The sequence below is a fragment of the Taurulus bubalis genome (assembly GCF_910589615.1).
Source record: "Taurulus bubalis genome assembly, chromosome: 19".
Classification (NCBI taxonomy): domain Eukaryota; kingdom Metazoa; phylum Chordata; class Actinopteri; order Perciformes; family Cottidae; genus Taurulus; species Taurulus bubalis.
The window spans coordinates 6,746,786-6,768,120 of record NC_136607.1 but is presented as its reverse complement, the minus strand read 5'-3'; the positions used below and the strand labels follow the sequence as shown (position 1 = coordinate 6,768,120).

Below are 21,335 nucleotides of genomic sequence, written 5' to 3'. Positions count from 1 at the left end.
GGAAGAGCAAAACGCAGCCGTCTGACGGCGTGGACAATAAGTCGGACGACCGCAATCGTCGCTCACGCGTTTAGATTCAACAAAGTATTTTATTTATTATATTTACACACACACACAGATCCCCATATGTGTGTGTGTTTAAAAATAATAATAATACTTGTAATCTGCTGCCGTGTCAGTTCCTTCTTCATTGTGATGTTTTTTTCCATTTTTCTTTAACCTCTCTTACATCCGCCTTTACGAGCCTGTCAAGCTGTTCCCATGACAACGGTGACTGCTAGCTGTCAGCAGTTGCCATAGCAATGAGACATGATCTATCTGGGAGGGTGAACGGCCACATTTGGACCATTTCGTTTGCACGTGTGTGCGTGTGCGTGTGTGCGTGTGTGTCTGTGTGTTGTTATTTCTTAACTTCGCCCTAAACACCGAAACAATTTTCCATTCAGCCCATAAAGCTGTAAATGAATTCATTGCCTGTTCAAAGCGACACACGCTGCTTATTGTCTGAAAAATTTAAAACAAGAAAATATTCTGCCAGTAGTCACTCTTTAAATTGGTTATAATACCACATATTATCGCAAGAACAGAGGAGGAGTCATGAAGCAAAGTGGGTGAACTAAATATCCATCTGTACCTGATCCGAAACCGACAAAGGTTCACACACATTCAGTGTGGAAACTAGCAGTGCAGCATCGGTTTGAGCATCAATTAGCAAATTATTGCATCTGTTTTAATTAAGACATCCTTTTCAGAAAATGCAAGAAAAAAAATGGCTATGATAGAAAAACAGATTAGAAACGAGACGTTTCTCCAACATCCCCCACTCGGTCTCTCTTGGAAAGACGCTGGACCACCAGCCCCCTCAAGCAGTGCAATGATTAATTCAATTTAAAAAAGCTTTTCTTGTTACGCAATGACTTAGGAGATAAAAAAAAAAGAAAAAAAAGAGGCCAAGTAACATTAAAATGTAAAATAATTATGAGCAGTGGTCCACAACAAAACTGTTTTGTTCAAACAAACAGTGGAACATCCCTTTGATTTTGTCCTTGACTCTTCGAGCCGCCTCAGTACTCCAGTCAGGGCTGCACTTCAGCACGCTAACAAGATGAGTAGTGTCAGACGACTGGATCAATACACATATTAGGAAATCGGTGTGCTGTTCCTTAGACGGACGGACACACACACACACACACACACACACACACACACACAATAAGGCTCTGACAGCTCAGCCCAGGCAACAGCTTGGAAGATAAATAACCTACAGCTAGTCTTCTCATCCTATGCTCGCTCACTCACACACACACACTCTCTCACACTCACACACACACACACACACACACACACACACACACACACACACACACACACCTGTCTATCTGCTCAGCCTCTCGGCTATAAACACTGACTTTTCTGAGGAGCTGAGGGCTCTACCGAAAGTTTAAAAGCTGAGCAGCTCAGAAAAAAACTTCAGGAAAAACACTCCTCAGCAACCGAAAGCGCCTTTCTTATTGTCGATCTCAGACGGACATGACATGTTCTACTTTTTATTCTTTTTGATGTATCTGCTGACAGGTGCCATTCAGCTGAATGTGCCAAACGCATGACTCATTATAGGTGGAATGGAAAGTTCCATGTCATTGTTGTGTTATTGTTGTGTTCAGGGACCATATTGGTAGTGGTACTGTTTATGGCAATTACATACACATGTAAAAACTACCCTAATCAAATATTTGTTCATCAATTTATCAGGCAAAGTGAGAATTTTCATCAATAATACAAGACGAATGAACAAATGAATCGACCCTGCAACTCATTTTGTATCTTCTGGAAGAAGAACTCTGTCTGAAAGGATACGCTCCACTTATTAATCACAACTGAACAACAATTTGCCACTGATACGATTTTATTTAAACTTCTCCTCACCCCGTTTGTCATCTGTCGCCTGACATGCTTCTGGATATTTCTAGTATTTCTTTCAAAAACAGCAGAAGTCAAACATCTCTCAGGCAGGGCGCCGGGTAGGGCTGGGCGGTATGGCCACAAATTCATATCACAGTATGTTGTAAGATTCTGACGGTTTCACAGTATTTTTTCCCCAGAGTAAACACATTCATTCATTGACGCCGAAAAGGACCGCCTGTTGCGAGTGGTGAGCAGCTGTTTCGTACGTTGGTACATAGAGGGTGTTAGGAAGCTAAACATGGAGGGACTTAGGACCCAGGGGAATGTAGGTGAAAAAAAACAGAGAGACAGACCGGAAGTTTCTTCTTGTTGGATAGTGGGCGAGCTCTACCCAGCATGCAGTTCGACGGTGTAATTTTATAAATGTACAATTATTTACAAATTGTTTGTGTGTCACAAACTGTTGTGTCGTGGTGTTTTATCCTGTTAAAGAGCGTTAGTTGTGGGTTATTAATTGTTGTTATAAAGTTTTAACTTTTACAGTTACAACCATGACACATAAGTAGCTCTGACCGCTGCCGACTCAGCAGTGAAAAAAAATGTTTTGCTGGCTGCCGAAGAGCGACAACAGTCATTACGGCTATGCCCTGGTATGACGGTATATGAAAAATTCATACCGTATGCAAATTTGAAACCTAGCGCCGGGTTACATTTACACACACCGACATCGTCTGGATGTGTAAACATGAGCGAACTTCGCCAAGACAAGAGCCTCGACTCTGATATGCTGATATGGTTTCCGGGCATGTTGGCACATATTTTTCCCGGTACAGAGACGTCAGCAACGACATGAAAAGAACCTCATTCCATTGCGGTGTTAAAACACAAAAAAAGCTCATGAAACAGCCGACCGCGTCAGCAGAAGCTTAAACCTTCTCCTCATAACATTGCCGTCACGTAAACTGTGGAGCGCAGCCAGATTTCTGAAAGTCAAAAATATACACTATGTTCTCTTCCTGACAAGTTTACTTTTTAAAAATACATATTTCCCCATATTAGGGATGATAAACACGGCCAGTCTCAGCATAATAAGCTCCCATAATCAACATTTAAACAAGGCTTCAATGGAAGTCTCTCTTCTTTCCTCTCCCTCTCTCCCTCTCACTAAATCTGAATCTTGGTCATGCTCTTCTTGCCTGTGTCTTTGAAGTCCATGCCAGCTAGGACGCGAGTGGGTGGGATGATTCTCACTGGTGAGATACAGATCCAAAAACTCACAATACGCACAGAAAAACTAAGGCCAACACACATTCACAACAGAAGGAGCTCAACAGAGTCCAGAACAAGAAAAATATTCCCTGAAAAACTGAAAATTGACAGTCAGTCGGAGGTGCTGGAAGCGTAAAGGGATGGGGATGTGTGTGTGTGTGTGTGTGTGTGTGTGTGTGTGTGTGTGTGTGTGTGTGTGTGTGTGTGTGTGTGTGTGTGTGGTAGGTTTCAATAGAGGCAGCCTGATAACGCTCTCCACTCAGCTGTGTTAATAATATCCCACTCTGATGGGCCCTCAATCATCCAAGTGCTCGCCCGCACACACACACACACACACACACACACACACACACACACAGTTATACTGCCGATGCCTGTACTGCATAGTGTAATAATATATAGTGCAGTGCAATAAGAACAAAAAGCTCTCACTAGAAGTGTGGAGGTTAGATACAGTCGATGTGTGACATATACCTTGATCCAGAAACATGGCCATTGATATTCTACCGTTACAGCCTCCGCTCTACCAACAACTCAAGTTCTCTTGCACCAAACTGGGTAAACCCATCTCTAAATGGACCTTGCTCTGTGCGTGAAGGTACTGTCTCCAAACTGTTGCCACACTATTGTCTCAAATATGATTTTCAGCATAAAAAGGGTCCAAACCAAAACCCTTCCAGACCCAAACTACAGTACAGGGGTGTCCACATACTTTTGGTCATACAGTATCTCTCTCCCTCTCCTCTCACGTGTGCCGTATGTGTGCGTGTGCGTGTGTGTGTGTGTGTGTGTGTGTGTGTGTGTGTGTGTGTGTGTGTGTGTGTGTGTGTGTGTGCGTGCAGAGCTTTTTCAATTCAGCCGAGAGGCATTCGCAATCAACTTCTGTGCTTCAGATTTGTGTTTGTATGCGACTGCATGGTTGAAGAGGGGAGATGGAGAGCTTGTGCTACTTCTAATTAAAATGAGACAGAGATGAAGAAGAAGAGGGGGAGAGAGGTAGAGGGGGGGAGGGAGAGAGAGGAAGGGGCTCTTATTAAATTTAAAGAGAAGCATCATTAATACCGATCATTAGGATTCTGCCATACTCCGTTTTGTCCATGATTACCATTAGTGTCGTCTTAACAGTTTGTCTGTGTCTGTGTGTCTGTGTCTGTGTCTGTGTCTGTGTGTGTGTGTGTGTCTGTGTGTGTTGCCGGCCCTCAGTGTCATATTTAGCATGTTTGCGCAAATTTAATTAAGACAAATGTTATTGCGTCGAGCAATTCTGTCTCACCCTGAATCACTTCTTATTAAGTTCCATAATAGTTAGATATTATGCTTTAATATAATGGTCTGTTACTTTTACTCGTCGTCATTAAAGGCCTATGTTTTTTTGTCAGGAGAAATTGTCTAGATTGCTTCTTTGTCTGTGCCCAATCATTTCCTGTCATTTACACTCCCCACACTGTAACATATACCTAATGGCATCATACTTATACAATTTAAATAAATAAACATAAAGCTTTTTATTTGAACCCCGGAAAAAAATAAGTCTGAACTGAATCTAAATAAAAGCTGTTGATGGTTGCACACTCAAATTTGCCAGCAGACTGATTTCCATTAGTGGATTTAGTTAAAGGACAAGAATGACAAGTGGGAAAGTTTTAGTTGTCACTCACTTCCATCTAATATATAAAGCTATTGCACTAAACTCACTGAATAATTTCAGTTAGCAGTGGGAATATAAATCCCCATCGCCCCCTGAATGAAATGGATTCATAAATATAATAAAACCGCACCGGCGTGGAAATATATTCCATCTACTGTGCATGGCTGCTTTCAGTCGGGGCAATTAAAGAGTATTACACATCCAGATTGTTGAGGAGAGGTCATTTCAGAATACGTCTGAGCACAGCTTTCACCGGCCGCCTGGTTGGTTGCATTCATCCGCTAATGAACCATTACATTTCAATGATCTCTTGTGTTTGTCCCCTCTGCGCCTGCAAAGAATTTTAAAAGAACACAAGGTTTTCGTTCCCACCTCGAGGCATCACATCCACAGGAGGCCACCTGCACAGATAATAGCCAGAGGATGTTCTCTCACGATTATGGGTATGCCAGTGATATGATGGATACAAGCTGCAGCTGAGCATCATCAACAACACTCAAGCACCCATAATTAGAGAAAAGAGCCTCCTCAAGGCTATTAAAGCATTTATATGACTGTTACCAAAAGTACGGAGTAAAAAGCTCCCCTTGGCTCCCTGCTGTTCCCAGTAGTTGTCATAGCAACCTACAAAATACAGGGCTCGGACAATAAATATCAGCAAGCTGAAAGAAAACATCTCTGCCCGTTGGAATCTGTCAGATAAAACCATCTCTCCATGGCTTTACCTGCTGTTACACATCTAGAATGTGTAACAGCAGTTTGGGTTGCTGACTGAGAGTTTTCAGTTTCGCACGATACTCCGGGGGTCGTTTCAGACGATATTTACGATACGGGGGTCGTTTCAGATGCTACTCTACCCGAACGAGAATAATAGTTTCAGAGTCAAGCCCCCAAGAACACATGAAGGACCCAAAAACCTGTTTGGCCGATCGCTGCTGCGTAGTGGAGCTTCAATCTCGCTGTGCTGGAGAACCAAGAAGATTTTGCTTTTATTTATCATGCATCCATCATTTTTTACGCTTCTTTTGCGATTACCGCGTGTGAACAACACGTGACTCCGCCCACTTTGCCTCACAGCCCCAGTGCTGCTCTCGCAGGGCGGCGGGCTCAACACAAGGCCGGGTGAGCAGCTGCTTATCTGGATTACGAATGTTAGAGGTTCAGGTTCACCCAAATGTCAAAAAGGCTCTGAACCAAAAGAATTCACTGATGCGGATAAGGAAGTAAAAAAATATGTAAGACACGTCTCTAAACTCCGTGAAGTGTTCCTCAATCGACTGAGGAAGCAGGTCAGAAACGACAATTGTGCGATTATATGATGTCATAATTGTTTGGGGATCCGGGACAGTAAGAGAGCCGTGTTGCCGAGAGCTCATGTGTTCACTGGAGTGGTTTGCGTCTCCATCTATTCACTCCAACAACCCGGCAAGGCCGCTAACGGCTGCTGGAGAGCGCTCGGGACATTTTATACAACGGACCCCCAACAGCCGCCAAATAACAGCAGTTGTTTCACTTTCCTTGTTGCAAGTGTGTTTTTCTTGCGCACTCTTTCCTCTTACCTTGCGGCCGTCGCTAGCGTGGCAGTTGACGTTGAGCGGAGTGAGCAAGGCCATTAGCTTCTCCTCGTTTCCACTCCTGCAAGTGTACACACACAAACACACACAGATTAGATAGAAAACACCATGGAGGATTAGCACTGTTCCTCGCCAAGGAGAGCGTGTGGGGGAGAAAATGAGGAGGAATGAGATAAGAAAAGGAGAAGAATTTCATCTGCAGAAACACTGACATAAAGGAAAGTTTGAAGGATGGATGGAAGTGTGTCTGTGTGTGTCTGTGTGACCGCAACAAGCTAAACTAATCTGCTAGAGAAAGCCATTTAGCCTAGCCGCAGTGGAGTTGAGATTTTGTTTATGTTGTTGAGCCGTGCTTCCTGGTTCCTAGGCTCACTGCCTTGGCACTGAGTGACCACCAGGAGAGTGTTGCCAAGGCAGCGGCCAGTCCAACCATCATCCCCGTGACAGCCGTAAAGGAGGAAGCTGTCAGATGGAAAGAAAAGGATTATTCTGCTATTCTCCTGTGTTCCCTTCCTTTTACTTTTTTTTATTTGTTTGGGGGGGGCTCTCCGTCATTCTTTTTGTTTCTATTTCTTTCACTCACTAACCAAAAGAGACATTCACATCCTCCCCGTCTCCTCTCTCTCTCTTCCTGTTTTTCCTCCAACCACCATTATCTGCTGCTCTGCTACCCTTTTACTCGCTTCTCGTCTGAACTGACCACCTTTACCCTGCCTCCCCACCCTGTCCACCTTAACCGCCTCTGCTCAGCCTACTCCTTCCTTCCCCCTTCCTTCCTCCTTCCTTCCTTGTTCTTTTACACCCTCTCCACCCCCCTTTTCCTTAACTATCTGCATTCTGCTAGTAGCCTGACACAAGGGAGCCTTCATTTCGATGCAAACATCTTGAGGATTTAACAGGGACGAAGCACACTCAGTGGTGTGTGTGTGTGTGTGTGTGTGTGTTTGACTGTGCTTGTCTGTTTAATAGATGGTTGGACAGCACAACTTAGCATTTTTTGGTCAATTAACTAGTCAGGGTAAAAAGCAAGTACCAACAATACGAACGGCACTTTGGGAAATAAGTGTATACGTTTTTTTTCACGAGAATTATTCTGATGGCACTCTCATGTCTGTCAAATAAAAAGGGGGAAGCACTCAGCAGCAGATTGCCATCTTTGGACAGCGACAGGCTCGCTGTGCACCAGCTCTACTCTTCTTCTACGCCGATGTGTGAGGGTGCTATCTGTGCCACAAATAAAAAGGAAAAACAACAATATCCTATAAGTCATGAGTGGGAGTTATTTGACCAAACAACACTCTAGGACACTTTTTTTTTTAAGCTCTAAAAAATGACATTGGGGATGAGCCAGTCAGCGGCTCAGATGTGTTAGAGGCACACTGAGTTCCCAGTTCACACTTAAACAGCCTGCTGACCCCATAATACACTGGGGTACTACTATGCTAAGCCAGCTGCTTCCTTGTGTGTTTATCTGTGTGTGTGTGTGTGTGTGTGTGTGTGTGTGTGTGTGTGTGTGTGTGTGTGTGTGTGTGTGTGTGTGTGTGTGTGTGTGTGTGCCTGGAAGAGAGAGACCGAGAGAGTGGGGAGATCTCTCACCCCACTCTCTCGCTCTCTCTCTTCTCTGCGAGAGAGAGAGAGGCTGTTGAGGCATTGAGCACTCAGCCACCCACACACACAATCCCAAATGAAACCTATGCCATTTCCTCATGCAATGGACTGAAACACACACACACACACTTTTCCCACATGCGCTGCCTGCAACCATAACATGCCTCCAAAATGCGTCCCCGGCCCACATGTTCTCTCGATTTGATAAACATGACTAGTATTGTAGCTCAGAGAGAGAGTGTGTGTGTGTGTGTGTGTGTGTGTGTGTGTGTGTGTGTGTGTGTGTGTGTGTGTGTGTGTGTACAAGTAATAAACCATTTGACACACAGAAATGCAAGTTGAAGGGAAATCGAAGGCGGCGGCAAATGATGGAATACAAACAAAAGAGAAGAAAGCTCAAGAGATGAAGAAACAGAGGGAGAGGAGAAGAAAAGGGAAGAAAGAAAAAGGAAATAAGATAAGAAAAGGAGGTGGGGGAGGCTGAGAGGGGAAGGATGAGGAAAGGAAATGAAAGAAAGCAAAAAAACAGGAAAGGGGAAAAGGGCAAAAAAATGAGAGAAAAGAGAAAAAAGGAAGGGGGAGGAAACAAGAAAAAAAAAAGGAAAATACAGGAAATGAAGCAATGAAGACTGAGGAGAGGAAAGGAGAGGAAAGCAAGAGGAGAGAGGAGGGAAACAACAAGGACCGGAAACAGAGAACATAAGTGGATCAAAGAAGAGAGGAAGAGGAGGTAACAAAGAAGTGAGAAGAGGGAAGAAGGACAACCATATAAACAAGAACAAAAGAGAGGAAAATTATGAAAATACAAAGAGGAAAAAAGAAGAAACGGTGAAAGGAGAGGAGAGTAAAAGGGGACAAGGACGACAGGAGGAGAAGGGAAAAGAAAACAGAAACTGGAGAGGAGCCGAGAAGAAAGTGAGCGTGAAATAAGAGATGAGACGGAGCCAAAGAACTGAGCAGGTGAACAAGGAGGCAGGGGAGGAAAGACATGAAAGGAGGTCACAAAGCAGGGGAAAGCACATTAAGGCGTAAAAACAGGAGGAGGGGGACGACAACAACAAAGAGCAAGCAGAGTCTGGTACTCACCTCGCCGCCTCCAGCAGCTCATCCTTTTTGTATTCACCTAGAAGGTTGCAGAAGATCATAGTGTCAGACAACTGGCCAACACACACCGACCACACACAGACACACATGATCAGCCACACACACACACACACACAAGTAAAGACACACACAGAGGAAGGATCTATCCATTGGGGGAAGAAGACACCCTCTCTCTTTCCATCTCTCCTCCTTCATCCCCTCCTCCTCTCTTGCCATTCTCGCTCAGTGCGCACCCCTCTGGCTCCGGTTGCCGTGGCGATGCGTTGCCGGCAGCGACCACAGCGCGTTCATTGTTTGGGCGACGAGCGGCGGACTGACGCGCGCTCTGCCTCTACCCGTCCGTGCGACCGTCCATCCCTCCCCGCTTTGCCGCGTCTGTCTCCCGTCTCCCGGCCGCCGCTCATACTGCGAACCATCTTCCCTCGTTCACCGTCATGACTGTCCCTGTCTCTCTCGCCGTCTCTCTCTCTCACACACTCACTCTCTCTCTCTCTCTCCCTGCTTTTTTTCTTCTTTTTCCTCCTGTGGGCTCAGGAGGCGCAGTTACCATCAAAAAACACAACAGAAATAAACAAACCCCTCCCCCTACCTCGTTCGCCCTCTCTCCCTCCCTCTCTTAGCCCTGGCCCCCGTAACTACAGTCATAAAGCACACACACACCTTCCCATATGTGTGTATTCTGCCTGGGACCTCAGACATGGAACCTTGAACATTGCAAGATTCAACTGTTCAAGTGACGGCGTGTGGTCTTCAGACACAAGTCGTCATTGAGGGCCGTCACATGGACGATGTGTTTAAAAAGAAAAGGCCGTCCGTCACGTCTGCTGATATCTACCGATAATTTGTTTGGCATTTAAATCTGGGATATAAAGAAAAATACACCTGAGAGGTGAAAGATCTGCTCTCTGCGGCGTATTTTCTCTGTGTCGTTACGGTCATGTCAAGTTATCGGCCTCAAAACAGATTATTTTAAAGAAAGAGATTACAAAAACTGAAGCATGACTCAACAAAGGTCAGGCTCCAAAAACACTGGATCCTACACTTCCCCATAATGCAAGTCAATAACGTCACCCACCAGACCCACCCTGCCTCCGTCGACTGCACGGCATCGTGTACGAAGTGTTTCCGACGTAGTTTTGCGAGCTGCCATTTTAAAAAAATCCGGGTTGAGTAAATTAAAAGCGGTGAAACTAAATCCAACCTAGTAAGACTACTTTAGCAACTTTTACCGACCAGTGCCTCAAGGGCTTATTCATGCATGAAAACCAATATATATATATATATATAAAGTTGCCAGCACATTTACTCAATACAGTTAATCTGTGAAAGAAGGCCAGAGGGAAAGAGAAAAGGTATAACATTGAAATAGGAAATTAAAAAGAAAATAATTCAAAGGAAGATGGATAAGTAAAAGTGATACAGACAAAAATCGGAAGAGGATTGAGGAGGATGGGCTGTGTGTGTGTGTGTGTGTGTGTGTGTGTGTGTGTGTGTGTGTGTGTGTGTGTGTGTGTGTGTGTGTGTGTGTGTGTGTGTGTGTGTGTGCCTCTGACGGAGGGGTGGGGTTAGGGTGAGGAGCGCAGAAGAAAAGGTTACAGAGAAGTGGAAGGGGGAGGAGGGAGGAACAAAGGATTTGTAGATGAAAGAGAGAAGGGATGATTAGGGATCTGGAAACTGACATGCATGGATTTGACACAGTATAATTGGTGTTAGGGAGGCTAAGGCGGAACAGTCAAGGGAGGAAGAAAAGGGGGAGACAGAGAGGGGGCGAGAGATAGAAAAATATTAATAAAAAAAGAGAGAGAAGAGGGAAACATACAGAGGCGGATTAAGACGCCAAATTAGATAATGTGCTTTTCAACCAATGTATGTCCTGAGACGATGGTTCTCAGCAGTCACGGCCCTGAAAGCTCCTGCTGCATCATCGTCGTCATTATAGCGCGTAACAAACAAATATCTTTCATATTTAGCATTATGTTTTTGCTTCCCTCCCTTTCAACTACATTTCTTTCTCAAAAGTAGGAAAAGAGTTGTGAGGAACGCTCAAACACACAACTTCATTCAGACTTTAAACACTTTGAACTCCATTGGTTTTGAAAAATCAAGCTTTTAAGCTTTTTGATATCCGTCACGGCGAGAGTGGGTGAAGTCGCCGAGGATGTGCGCCTCCCTCTGCGCAGAAGTGGCTTTCTAAACAACAACAAAATATTTTTAAGTGATTTCAATCCCCGCAGTCTTCGCCCGTCAAACATGCATTTCCACCTCCGCTTGACGCCTCAGAGAATCTAAAATGGGAGAATATTTGCTTCATGATTTACGTCAAACGACAGGAAGGGAGCGACTCGGTCTCCCAGTTCGCTCAGAGTGTAACTTACACCTGAACAAAAGCATATTCTAAACCATTGTGTTCAGCTGAGTCGGCTGTCCTGTGTCTGCAAATTAACTGCAGCCAATACGAGATATACTTTTCGCTCGGCCGCAGTTTGCTTCCACTATTATTCATGCTTTGAGAGCTGAAGCGATTGTGACTCAGCAGTTTGAATTAGTCTCTCTCTCTCACACACACACACACACACACACACACACACACACACACACACACACACACACACACACACACACACACGGTGACACTAAATTTGAATCTGGCTGAAGTTGGACTCTTTAGAAGAAGAAAAACAGGCTGCTTCGTTACCACCAGGAGTCGCCAATACATCAATTCTGCAACGTGCAATTCAATAGTACGTTCTTTAATGGATGGAAAACAATAAACAAGGTGACAAAGCCACTTATAATTTCCCCGTGACTGTACTTTAAGTCCATATCACATAATTGGACCTGCCGCTGCCAGAATCAAATTATGAATGTGAACACATCCCCTACCTGGCTTGCGTGTTAAATGGACTTAATGTTGACAACAGAGGGAGATGAAAAGAAACACGGAGGCTGTGTGAAGGCGAGCAACTGACTCGACTCATCGGAGCTTCTCCCAAAAGCTTAATGCTATGTGGCATGAGACAGAGGAGGACGTATGTATTTAAGTATGTATGAACACATCCGAGTCTGACTGTGTGTGTGTGTGTGTGTGTGTGGTGTCGACAATCCTGCTGACTCCAAACAGAACAGACAAGGACAGGTTAAAGCTCGGGACAGGCTAGCTGCCTCCTGAATGATGATATTATGTGTGTGTGTGTGTGTGTGTGTGTGTGTGTGTGTGTGTGTGTGTGTGTGTGAGAAAGAGAGAAAGTATATGTGTGTGGGTGTGTGTGTGTCACTCCCTTGGCAGAGTAGACACCGACACTCACCGTTTTAAATCAAATTGTTGTATGCTTGAAAGCATGTATTCCTTTGCATGTACTCCTTTGCATGCATGTGAGCATGCATGTGTATGTGTGTGTGTTTCCAGGGTTCTGCATAGGTGAGTGCAAGTCAATGTCAAACAGTCACACTCCTATATATATCTTAACCATGCAGCAAGGACCTAGGGTTGTGTGTGTGTGTGTTAAGTGGCTGTACAAGCACAGATGATGCTGACTGATGCTGACTGGACCATGAGTCGCCTCAGTGCCCAGCTGTCTGCGCGTGCGTGCGATTGAGAGAGAGAGAGAGAGAGCGAGCTGATGTGCGAGTTGGTGTGCGTTTAAATCAAATATAATTTATCGTAGAAGCAGTTGATCCGCTGTTACACAACAACTGGCTTCAAGTCAGGAGTTGAGCGATCCACTTATAACCTCAGCAAGGTCACAACTGCTGAGGCGGACCTGTGCGCACCGAGACCAATCAAGGCGGGAAATGAAAATAGATGGGACGGCGTGCGGAAATGAGAAAAGAGAGTGTTTGTTTGGGCCCTTTTGCGCTCCGACCCTGCGTACTCACCACTTACACCGTGTGATTAGTTGCTTCACACGGAGCACCGGAGAGAGATTCAGTGTGTTTTCGTCCGCCCACTCCATCCCGTTTCTCTTTTCCGTTTGGTAGGCGTAAGAAGCTGCACGTTTGGGCCCGTTTATCCCGCTGTAAACTTATTATACTATATCAGCGAGTGTGTGTGTGTGTGAGTGTGTGCGTGACCTTGAGTGGGCAGTGGGCGCGCCCCAAACGCCTTCATTTAAACTGGGAATCTCATGGCGGTCGTTCCGGCGCAATTGAAAATGACCGTTCGGGTTGCAGACAGTGGTGCGGTCCGACCTTCTGAATAAACACGTCTTATCTTCAGCGGGCGATGTTGTCAAGCAGCTTTGAAGTAGGTTTGTTCCTCCTTGGCAAGCATGTCTCCCATAATCAGTGTGTGGTATTACATAGAGAGCAATGTTGCTCATGGAAAGCAGGAGTTGCTGAACAAAGTGATGCACATAGATTGTGTGATTTGTTACCGTATACATGTCTGTCAAGCGTTTCTCTCCGTCACTATGCCAGAGAGGATTCTGGATCTTGCCTTGTGAAAAAAAATGGTTTTCTTTAAGTGGAACAAGTGACACAATCCTTCTGCCAGTGTATTAAACACCCAATGATTTTAAACGTCTCCTTCCCTATAAGCTTCTGTCTCTTAACAGCCAGAGCAACATTGCCCCTGAGGGCAGCGAGAGACTTCCTGGATACCGATTAAAAAAAAGGGGGAAAAAACAAACAAATGCTAATTCATGATGGTTATCAGGAAAGTAGTTTGCATGGCCGCAAAAAAGCCCACAACCATTCAGAATGGATTCCCTTCACTGTTCGTTAAACAGATACAAAAGGACAGGAAGGAGGTCGGAGCACCCACTCCTCCTCCTCCTCCTCCTAGGAGCAACAACAAGAAAAACATCAAAGTTAGCCGAGGACATATTAATATGGATAAGATTAGATCATATTGCAGCTGTCCTGAGTGAGGCGCACACAAACGGGAGTCACGCAACAACAGAGAAGAATCGAGCCGGTCAGCTCATTCTGCTGCATGTGATCCTCTGTAGATGACTCGTGACAGGGGGGGGTATTTTAACGATGTTTCTCCCTTTTAAATGGATAGGTAATCTAATGGAGAACACCACTCAAATTAAGTAATTGTAGCCTAATCATTTTGTATTCCTCAACGATCTAGAGGATAACCCATTTTCGATATGTACATTTCAAGCAAGGCAAGGCGCGTATTTAATCCATCTGATTCCTTCCCTTCTGCGGAGGATGCATCCAGGAGACAAAGCTCAGTTCTTGTTTCTATACTTTTCTAAAAATGTGACTTCATTAACCAAATTCTGTCAGTCTACTCTTGTACAGTGGCCGACTGCCTGCGCTAACTCACTCCGTGCTGTGCAGCCGTGTGGAAAACTAGGCAATTTCAGCTGCAGGAAAATGTCCTGAATGGGGTGAGGGAAAACACACACACACACACACACACACACACATATACACACACACACACACACACACACACAACACACACAACACACACAACACACACAACACACACAACACACACACAACACACCTTTGAGTCTTATGCTGGGTCATTTTGGAAATAGGGCTCTGGCTCATTCATCACTGGGGCCCAATCGAACAGCAGTCATGGTAATCTATGAGCATGTCACCGATAAGGGGAGGAAAGCTACACACTTGGCCTCGCAGACACAGGAACTCACTCTCTCTCTCTCTCTGGCACTCAAAGGTGCACACAGGTGCGAGATTGCCTTTGCTCCCGCTGCATTAGAAGGACGAAGCCTTCAGAGCCGCTACAGCGGTTCTTTGTCTTCATGATTAGGCCGTTAACGTAGACACCGATCAGAGCTCCCCTCTCTTCCAGTTCCTTGGCATTCGCATGACGTCGCATCAATTCATCTCTCTGTCCCGTCTGTCACCCGAGCCAGCAAGCATCTTCATCTTCTCCCCTTCAATCGCTTTCACTTTGTGTATTTGTTCCCTTCATCGACATCTCATCCACAGTTTTCCCTTTCCCTGTGCTTCTTCTCTCCCTCCTCATCTTCTTTGGCTTTCTCTCCCTCTCCCTTGTTCACTTAAATCTCTTTTTCGCTGGCCCTTTGTGTGAGAGAGAGCGCGGCAGCTAATTTTCTGCTATGTTAAAGCTGCCTGCCCACCGCGGACCTCTCTTCAAAGCAACAATTTTCTTTCTCTCTTTTGTCACAACAGAGTTTGACAGCATGCCTCCAACACGCAGCATGGCGGGAATACAGCTTTAATGGAAACACATACACAAAACACAATTACTGTCAAAGCACACACCACGCGTCAAACTGTTTTTGCACTAGTCACGCAGCAACAGCAGGAGCGGGGACAAGCGCTTCACCAAAGCTTCTGTTCGGCAGTTCTAGCTTCAAAAGCAGTGCGGGTGGACACACAGGCCTTATTGATTCCAAGGGATGATACAAAAATATATTGGATTAGTACCAGTTATGGCAAGACGACAGGATATTGTACAAAAGGCAAGCCCTGGCACGGCAAGTGTATTTGTACATCGCACATTTCATCCGAGAGCTTAACAGAACGGGGGAGGGGGGGGAAGCGCCGGACATTTTGCCAGTGAATCGGAAAAGGGGCGAGGCAGGGGAGCGAGGAGAGGAGGGATTGGAAGGTGGATCCATGAGTTGGTTGTCAGCACGTTGACCCGGAGGCCGTGGCCGCTTCTGTCTTCCTGGAGCCCTGGCCGCTGGGTGTGAGGGTGCATCGTGTCGGGCCGACAGTCGGCAGTAGTATTGACCAATCGCGCTCGAGCACGCTTTGGTTGAATGCAGGTAAACAGTCCATGCGGAGCGCACGTCGTCTCAAGATTTTTGTTGTTGTTGGTCTTAGAGTTAACAGGTGGTCAGCCAAAAAAAAAAAAAAGTCGGTGTCAAGTCTCTCAGTCTGAAAGATCACCTGATAGACGCTGCTACCCAGAAGCCTTAATTGATAAGCCAAGCCCACTACCTGCTGGCCAATAAGAAAGAGGGACCTGCGAATGTGACTACCTAAGAGCATCCTGCTCAACCTAACGCTGGGTCTTGTATTTAGTGATAACGGTCTGCTGAACCCGATATCCCTTTATTCGTTCGAATAAACAACTGGACGTCTATTTTGTCAAGGCCATTGAACATCACTGACTCCCAAGTGTAAAATAATGTAATTGACACCTGGGAATCGGGATGTTTTAATTGTCTTACCACTTATGTCTGATTGCATCTCCCACGACCAAAAATTAGATAATGGATCTTTCTCCTGAGATGTTTTTTCCCTTCTCTTCATTCCCAATCACGTCTTTCTTGCCTCGCCCTGTTGGCACGTATCCTCATGACTCTTGTCCCTTCTCATCAGCATCCATCACTAATTCTGTCTCGTGGAGATTTATTAACAGTTCAAACCTATTTTCCAGCGTTACTGTCAGGGGTGACCGTGGTCTGTGTTTGAGTCTGCCTCTGGCCGTCGGCCAAATGACCGGGGTGGAAGTTGGCTCAGCAGAAGTCTTGCACTTGTCTTTAACTTTTACACCGAGATCACCCAAAGCCTTCACCGTTTCAGTTCAACTAAGTGATTGTGTCAATTAGCTGTCCGTATAATGGTGCCTCTTTTCCAGTGCAAAGATTCTCGTTTGATTACGGCCGTCTCCTGTAGTAATTCATGGCAGCACCGAGACACGGTGATGTCCAAGACACTGCTGTCAGTAGTCCAGGCAGTTGCAAATCAATGATTGATGATTAACCCAGTTTCAGTCATAAACTCTCCTGCCAATGAACGTTTAAACTCAAATAAATCACCTATAATGATTTAGTTGTGACAGGGAAACACCCATTAAGTAAAAGTGCAAGGAAAGTAGCAAAAATATGAGCAAACTGGTAACAAAGAGTGTAAGAGAAATGAGTATCTGCACTGTAGTAAAACTGGACGATTGAAAGCAATTATATTTTCTAGAGATTCTTTTTCTTCCCCTCTCCATCTCCATCTCATATGAGCACATCCGATCACTGCCGTCTGTAACTCATTCCTGTGGATGAAAAGCTAACTATGACAAGATGGCAACAACAAAACTCCAGTGTTCAATCTTGTTTAATTCTGCCATTGTTCACTCAGCCTCTTCAAGTTCTCCACACTCCTCCGTGACGGACCGGAGACAAAGCCAGATCCAAGTTACATCTGGACACGGCGCTGAAAGCTTCCGCCACCTGGGGAAGACGTACTGTAACTGTCAAATCTGAAGCCGACTCGAGTGACAATGTTTTCCACTCAAATAGCAAATATTGTCCTCGTCTCTGACGTCGAGTTCTCTTCGAGACAGTTCTCAAGTTCCCAAGTTTGAAATCCAAGTGTGAGGCAAACTTTCACTCCCCATGTTGCTAAAGTGAGACTGACGCTTTGTTTATTTAATCCAGGAAACTGATTTGCCTCTAAAACGGGAAAATGTGCAAACATGCTTTACAGATTGAAGATGAGACAAAATGAGTTAATGGATTTTCATGGGGCAACTAGGTCATTGCTTAAGTAAAAGTAATAGGATTTAACAGGGAGAGGGAATGGAGAACAACATGAGAGAATATAGCTCCCATTAATCTTAAACATGGGAGCTATATTCTCAAATGCCCATGGTTTTGACCAAGAGGAGACTCCTGGACTTACCCACCTGTCTATCAGCAGCAGGTAAAAGGTCACACAGATATTGCATTTTCTAACCCATACTGAGCAACACATTTTGCATTAAAAAAAGAATGAAAATGAAAGATCAAGGCCAACTTCACAGTGGCATGGGCAACCCGGCGTACTCCCGACTCGTCAAATACTGACTTTGGGCCGGTGCCCCTCGGCGGCCGGTACCAACGCACCGCCCGTTTAACGAACCCCAATGTAAACCCAGCAGGGTCTTTATTAGCCACGGGGATTCCCTGCTTCCCAGTTAGATGTACTTAGATTTAATAAAACATGACACAGACCTGCGAAGCCTCAATGGAAGCTTCCAACATTATCATATATTTTAATTATGACGGTAATTGATGAGGACGATAGGGCATCACTTCTATAGGCATTTCATACATTTGCACAATACATTAGTAATGTAATGGTTTCGAAAATGGTTGTCCATTAAAGCCATTTTTTGTATGAATGCGTCTATGAATTTTATGAATATAAAGCATGTTTGATAATGCTGAGCACACAGACAAGGCCAGCAATTAAAAAAGGAGATAATCGTCCATATCTTTCGTATCAAAAGGGGCAACAGACACTTCATAAAGACACCGACAGCTCACGGAGTGTGAAACCTCACACTGAATGCCAAGCTGGCTCTCCTGCCATCTGGTTGGCACTTAACCCAAAGGAAACAGCAACGTGACACACAGTGCAACTGAAATGAAGCCCATTTGTTCGCATCAGAACGGCAGAACGGGAATGTGTTGAAGACACATTAAAACAAGAGCCGCCAAAGGAATGCGAAAGTGTGTGCGCGTTTGTTGTGCGCGTGTGTGTGTGTGTGTGTGTGTGTTGACTGAGGTCCAGGGTGGAGAATTGATCTCTCTGAGGCTCAGAAGCAGCTAGTCTGTGAATATCAATCAGGGGTAATTAATAGCAGCTAATGGACTCGGTTTCTCACCCTCTATGTTCTCGTCTCTCTTCCGTCTATTTATCTCTTCCCGTGTTTCTCTCTTTCCCCTTTTTATTCTGCAGCAACAATTATTCTCTTCTTTATTTACCGTCCTCAGCTACGGGCTTTCAGAAAGACATTTCAACGGTCCATAAAGCGACGGAATAAATATCCTTCTGCTATCGGCTGATCTGCGGTGCCAGATGAGGCTGTACCATGTGGACGTGCTTTTCTTCTCCATTCGAATTCAGCACACAAAATAGCTGACTTGACCTGACACCTGAGTGCAGCGAGAGAACAAAACACCACGTGTAGCAACAGAGAATGAGGTGTTCTTACTTCTGGAAGACTAAAGAGCGAGCTGCAAGTGCATCTATGTCCAAATACACTTTAAATGGGGCGTAGTGTTGCTTTTATATAACGTAGTATACTCGAGATGAAAACAAAGATATGAGAGTTTAATACCAATGATGCAGACAAAATCCCCAATGAGCGCTTAATACCTGGGACAACAGTCTAAAAGAGATTACCACATAAATTAAATGTGCATACAGCTTATGTTTCACCAGTTTGTTTGTTTGTAGGATCTCAAAGTATTTGGCTGAAATTTAGTGGGAAAACAGCCTCAGTTCAGAAGATAAGTCGAATATATATTGGCAGTGATGTTGATCACCAACCGAAACTGCAAACTGCGCAATCTTTGCAGGGCTGCTGCGGTGTTTGATGCACCGACGGCTGATCTGCGTGTACTTCATGGAATCGTGTTACTGTCAGAGATTCAAAGCGGATAAGGCAGATTGAGACATTTCAAGTGTGGCCCAGAAAGAGAATGAATGACAAATGTCAGAGGGGAAAGATGGAGCGGCCGATTGGTATGGAGCTCGAGACGGTTGAGCGACAGCAGGGGGCAAAGGGACAAAGAGTATAGACGACGTGTCAGAGGGAAGGAGCGACGCCAGGCTGTGAGGATGAGGGGCGGATGGAGTACATGCTGTACTTGCAAGCTCATTAAACAACGTCGTAATTGATGAGCGAAGAAAGAAAGCGACGGAGATACAAAGGGAGAAAGGACAGAATTGTCAAGGGCAGAAACAACTTGATGAAAGTGTCCTAATCACTGCTTTCCTGGCCAGAGGAAGATCAATCACCAAGGACAGGGAAGACGGATCCAAGTAAAAAATCCTCCCGCTGATCCTTTCGTTTCCATAGTTAGCTCCTCTGCGGCTTTTCACATCATTACGGTGCGTTTCTCGCAATTACTTATCTGCAGTTTGATATTGGGGATTTTCTGGGAATTTCCAGGCATTTGATAAAACTCTCACGCTGGTGTAGGAACCTAGACTTCTTATCTTATCTTTTCTTAGCCGTCCTGGCTCTGTCCAGAAGGGAGCAAAACCCACCTGCAGGCAGCTCTAAGGCTCACCAGCGGCCAGCTTTTCCTTCCTGCCATCGAGTGAGGCTGTTTCGAACACTTTAAACACTTACGATTTCAATTTAGTGTTCACCAGTATCCTGGTATTTGACACTAGTTACAAAGTCTCTATTTAAGTCCACTGTGTATCCTATGAAGTACTTTCTACATCCAAACACCAAATAGACTCGTCGTGCGTTATTGATTATTTATGCTACTCAAAACGCTCTGTGCTGAAAGTGACTTTGCCTGGTCACGAAATACTAATTTGTCTAGCGTTCCTCAACATCGCCGCAGCACCATGAATCACAGCTAAACACAGCAGCTTCACTCCAACATCGGCTCAATGGTGTGTACTTCAGGGGCATCCGGGTTTAGCTCCAGGAGAGAAACCATCTAGCGATACGCTAATCACGCCGCAAATCTGTGCATGCTGTCCTTTGTAACTCGATAAGAAACGACATGATTACCTTGAAACCCTCCAGGCGTTTGCAATCCATGACCCCTGTCCTCACTAGCTCATTGTACTGGTGCAAACAATGCTGAGAAGCAGAGCGCCCGGGCCTGTGGCGTCAAATTTTACAGTTGTGCTTGGGAGTCTGACCCCAGGCGGCGTCTCACACTTGCAAAGGACTGAGCTGCAGAGTTTTGCTGAAAAGGCACATCTGGGAGGCGTCTGAGGATTTAAAGAAAGAAAGACCTGACAATCAACACAGCCCTGCCCTGTTCTGACGCATGTCCACACTGATCAGAGAGGAACGGTATGACTATGAGCTATCCAAACCCAATTCCGATCAAATATATTGCAAAACAAATTATTGTGTCCCGTTTCGAAACCCCCATAAAAATATATATAATTCTCTTCGTCTTTTCGTTCCGCATCCCCAGGTAGCAGAGAGCAGAGTCTATCATTTCTGAGAGCACTTTGTTGGATCTGGCTGAGCAGTAGAGCTTATTTATGGGTCAATATAAACTTCCATCACCGCCGACTGAAGTTGAAAGCTGTGCCGCCTGCAGCGGAGATGAGGAACAGAGCAGAAGCTCTAAATCGTAGAACATGCAGGACAAAAGAGAACAGGCTAATGCTGGGTGTCTCTGTGGAAGATCACACGCAGACTACAAAAGCAAACACACATATGTTCACGTTTACACTTTAAAAGGTTTTTTTCCCCCTTCTGGAAAAAGGAGTTTAAAGGCTTAGTTTGGAATTTTCTGCAACTTTTTACCAAAAACCCGACCATGTCGACGATAATGTCTTTGAGAGCATCGCGCTAAATGCAT

At 45.1% G+C, this 21,335-nt stretch overlaps 1 protein-coding gene across 1 annotated transcript in view; it reads right to left on the bottom strand.

The window, feature by feature from the left end:
• The window catches only part of LOC306751310 (poly [ADP-ribose] polymerase tankyrase-1-like), a gene marked incomplete at its 3' end in the record, with an annotated part of 67,500 nt that overhangs the window by 31,962 nt on the left and 14,203 nt on the right, over positions 1-21,335 (bottom strand). Inside the window, exons 5-6 of the mRNA XM_079234871.1 lie at positions 9,091-9,127; positions 6,382-6,457 (exon numbers count right to left, since the gene is read on the bottom strand). Of these exons, the coding sequence (XP_079090997.1) occupies positions 6,382-6,457; positions 9,091-9,127 (113 nt within the window). The remainder of the gene's footprint in view (positions 1-6,381; positions 6,458-9,090; positions 9,128-21,335) is intronic.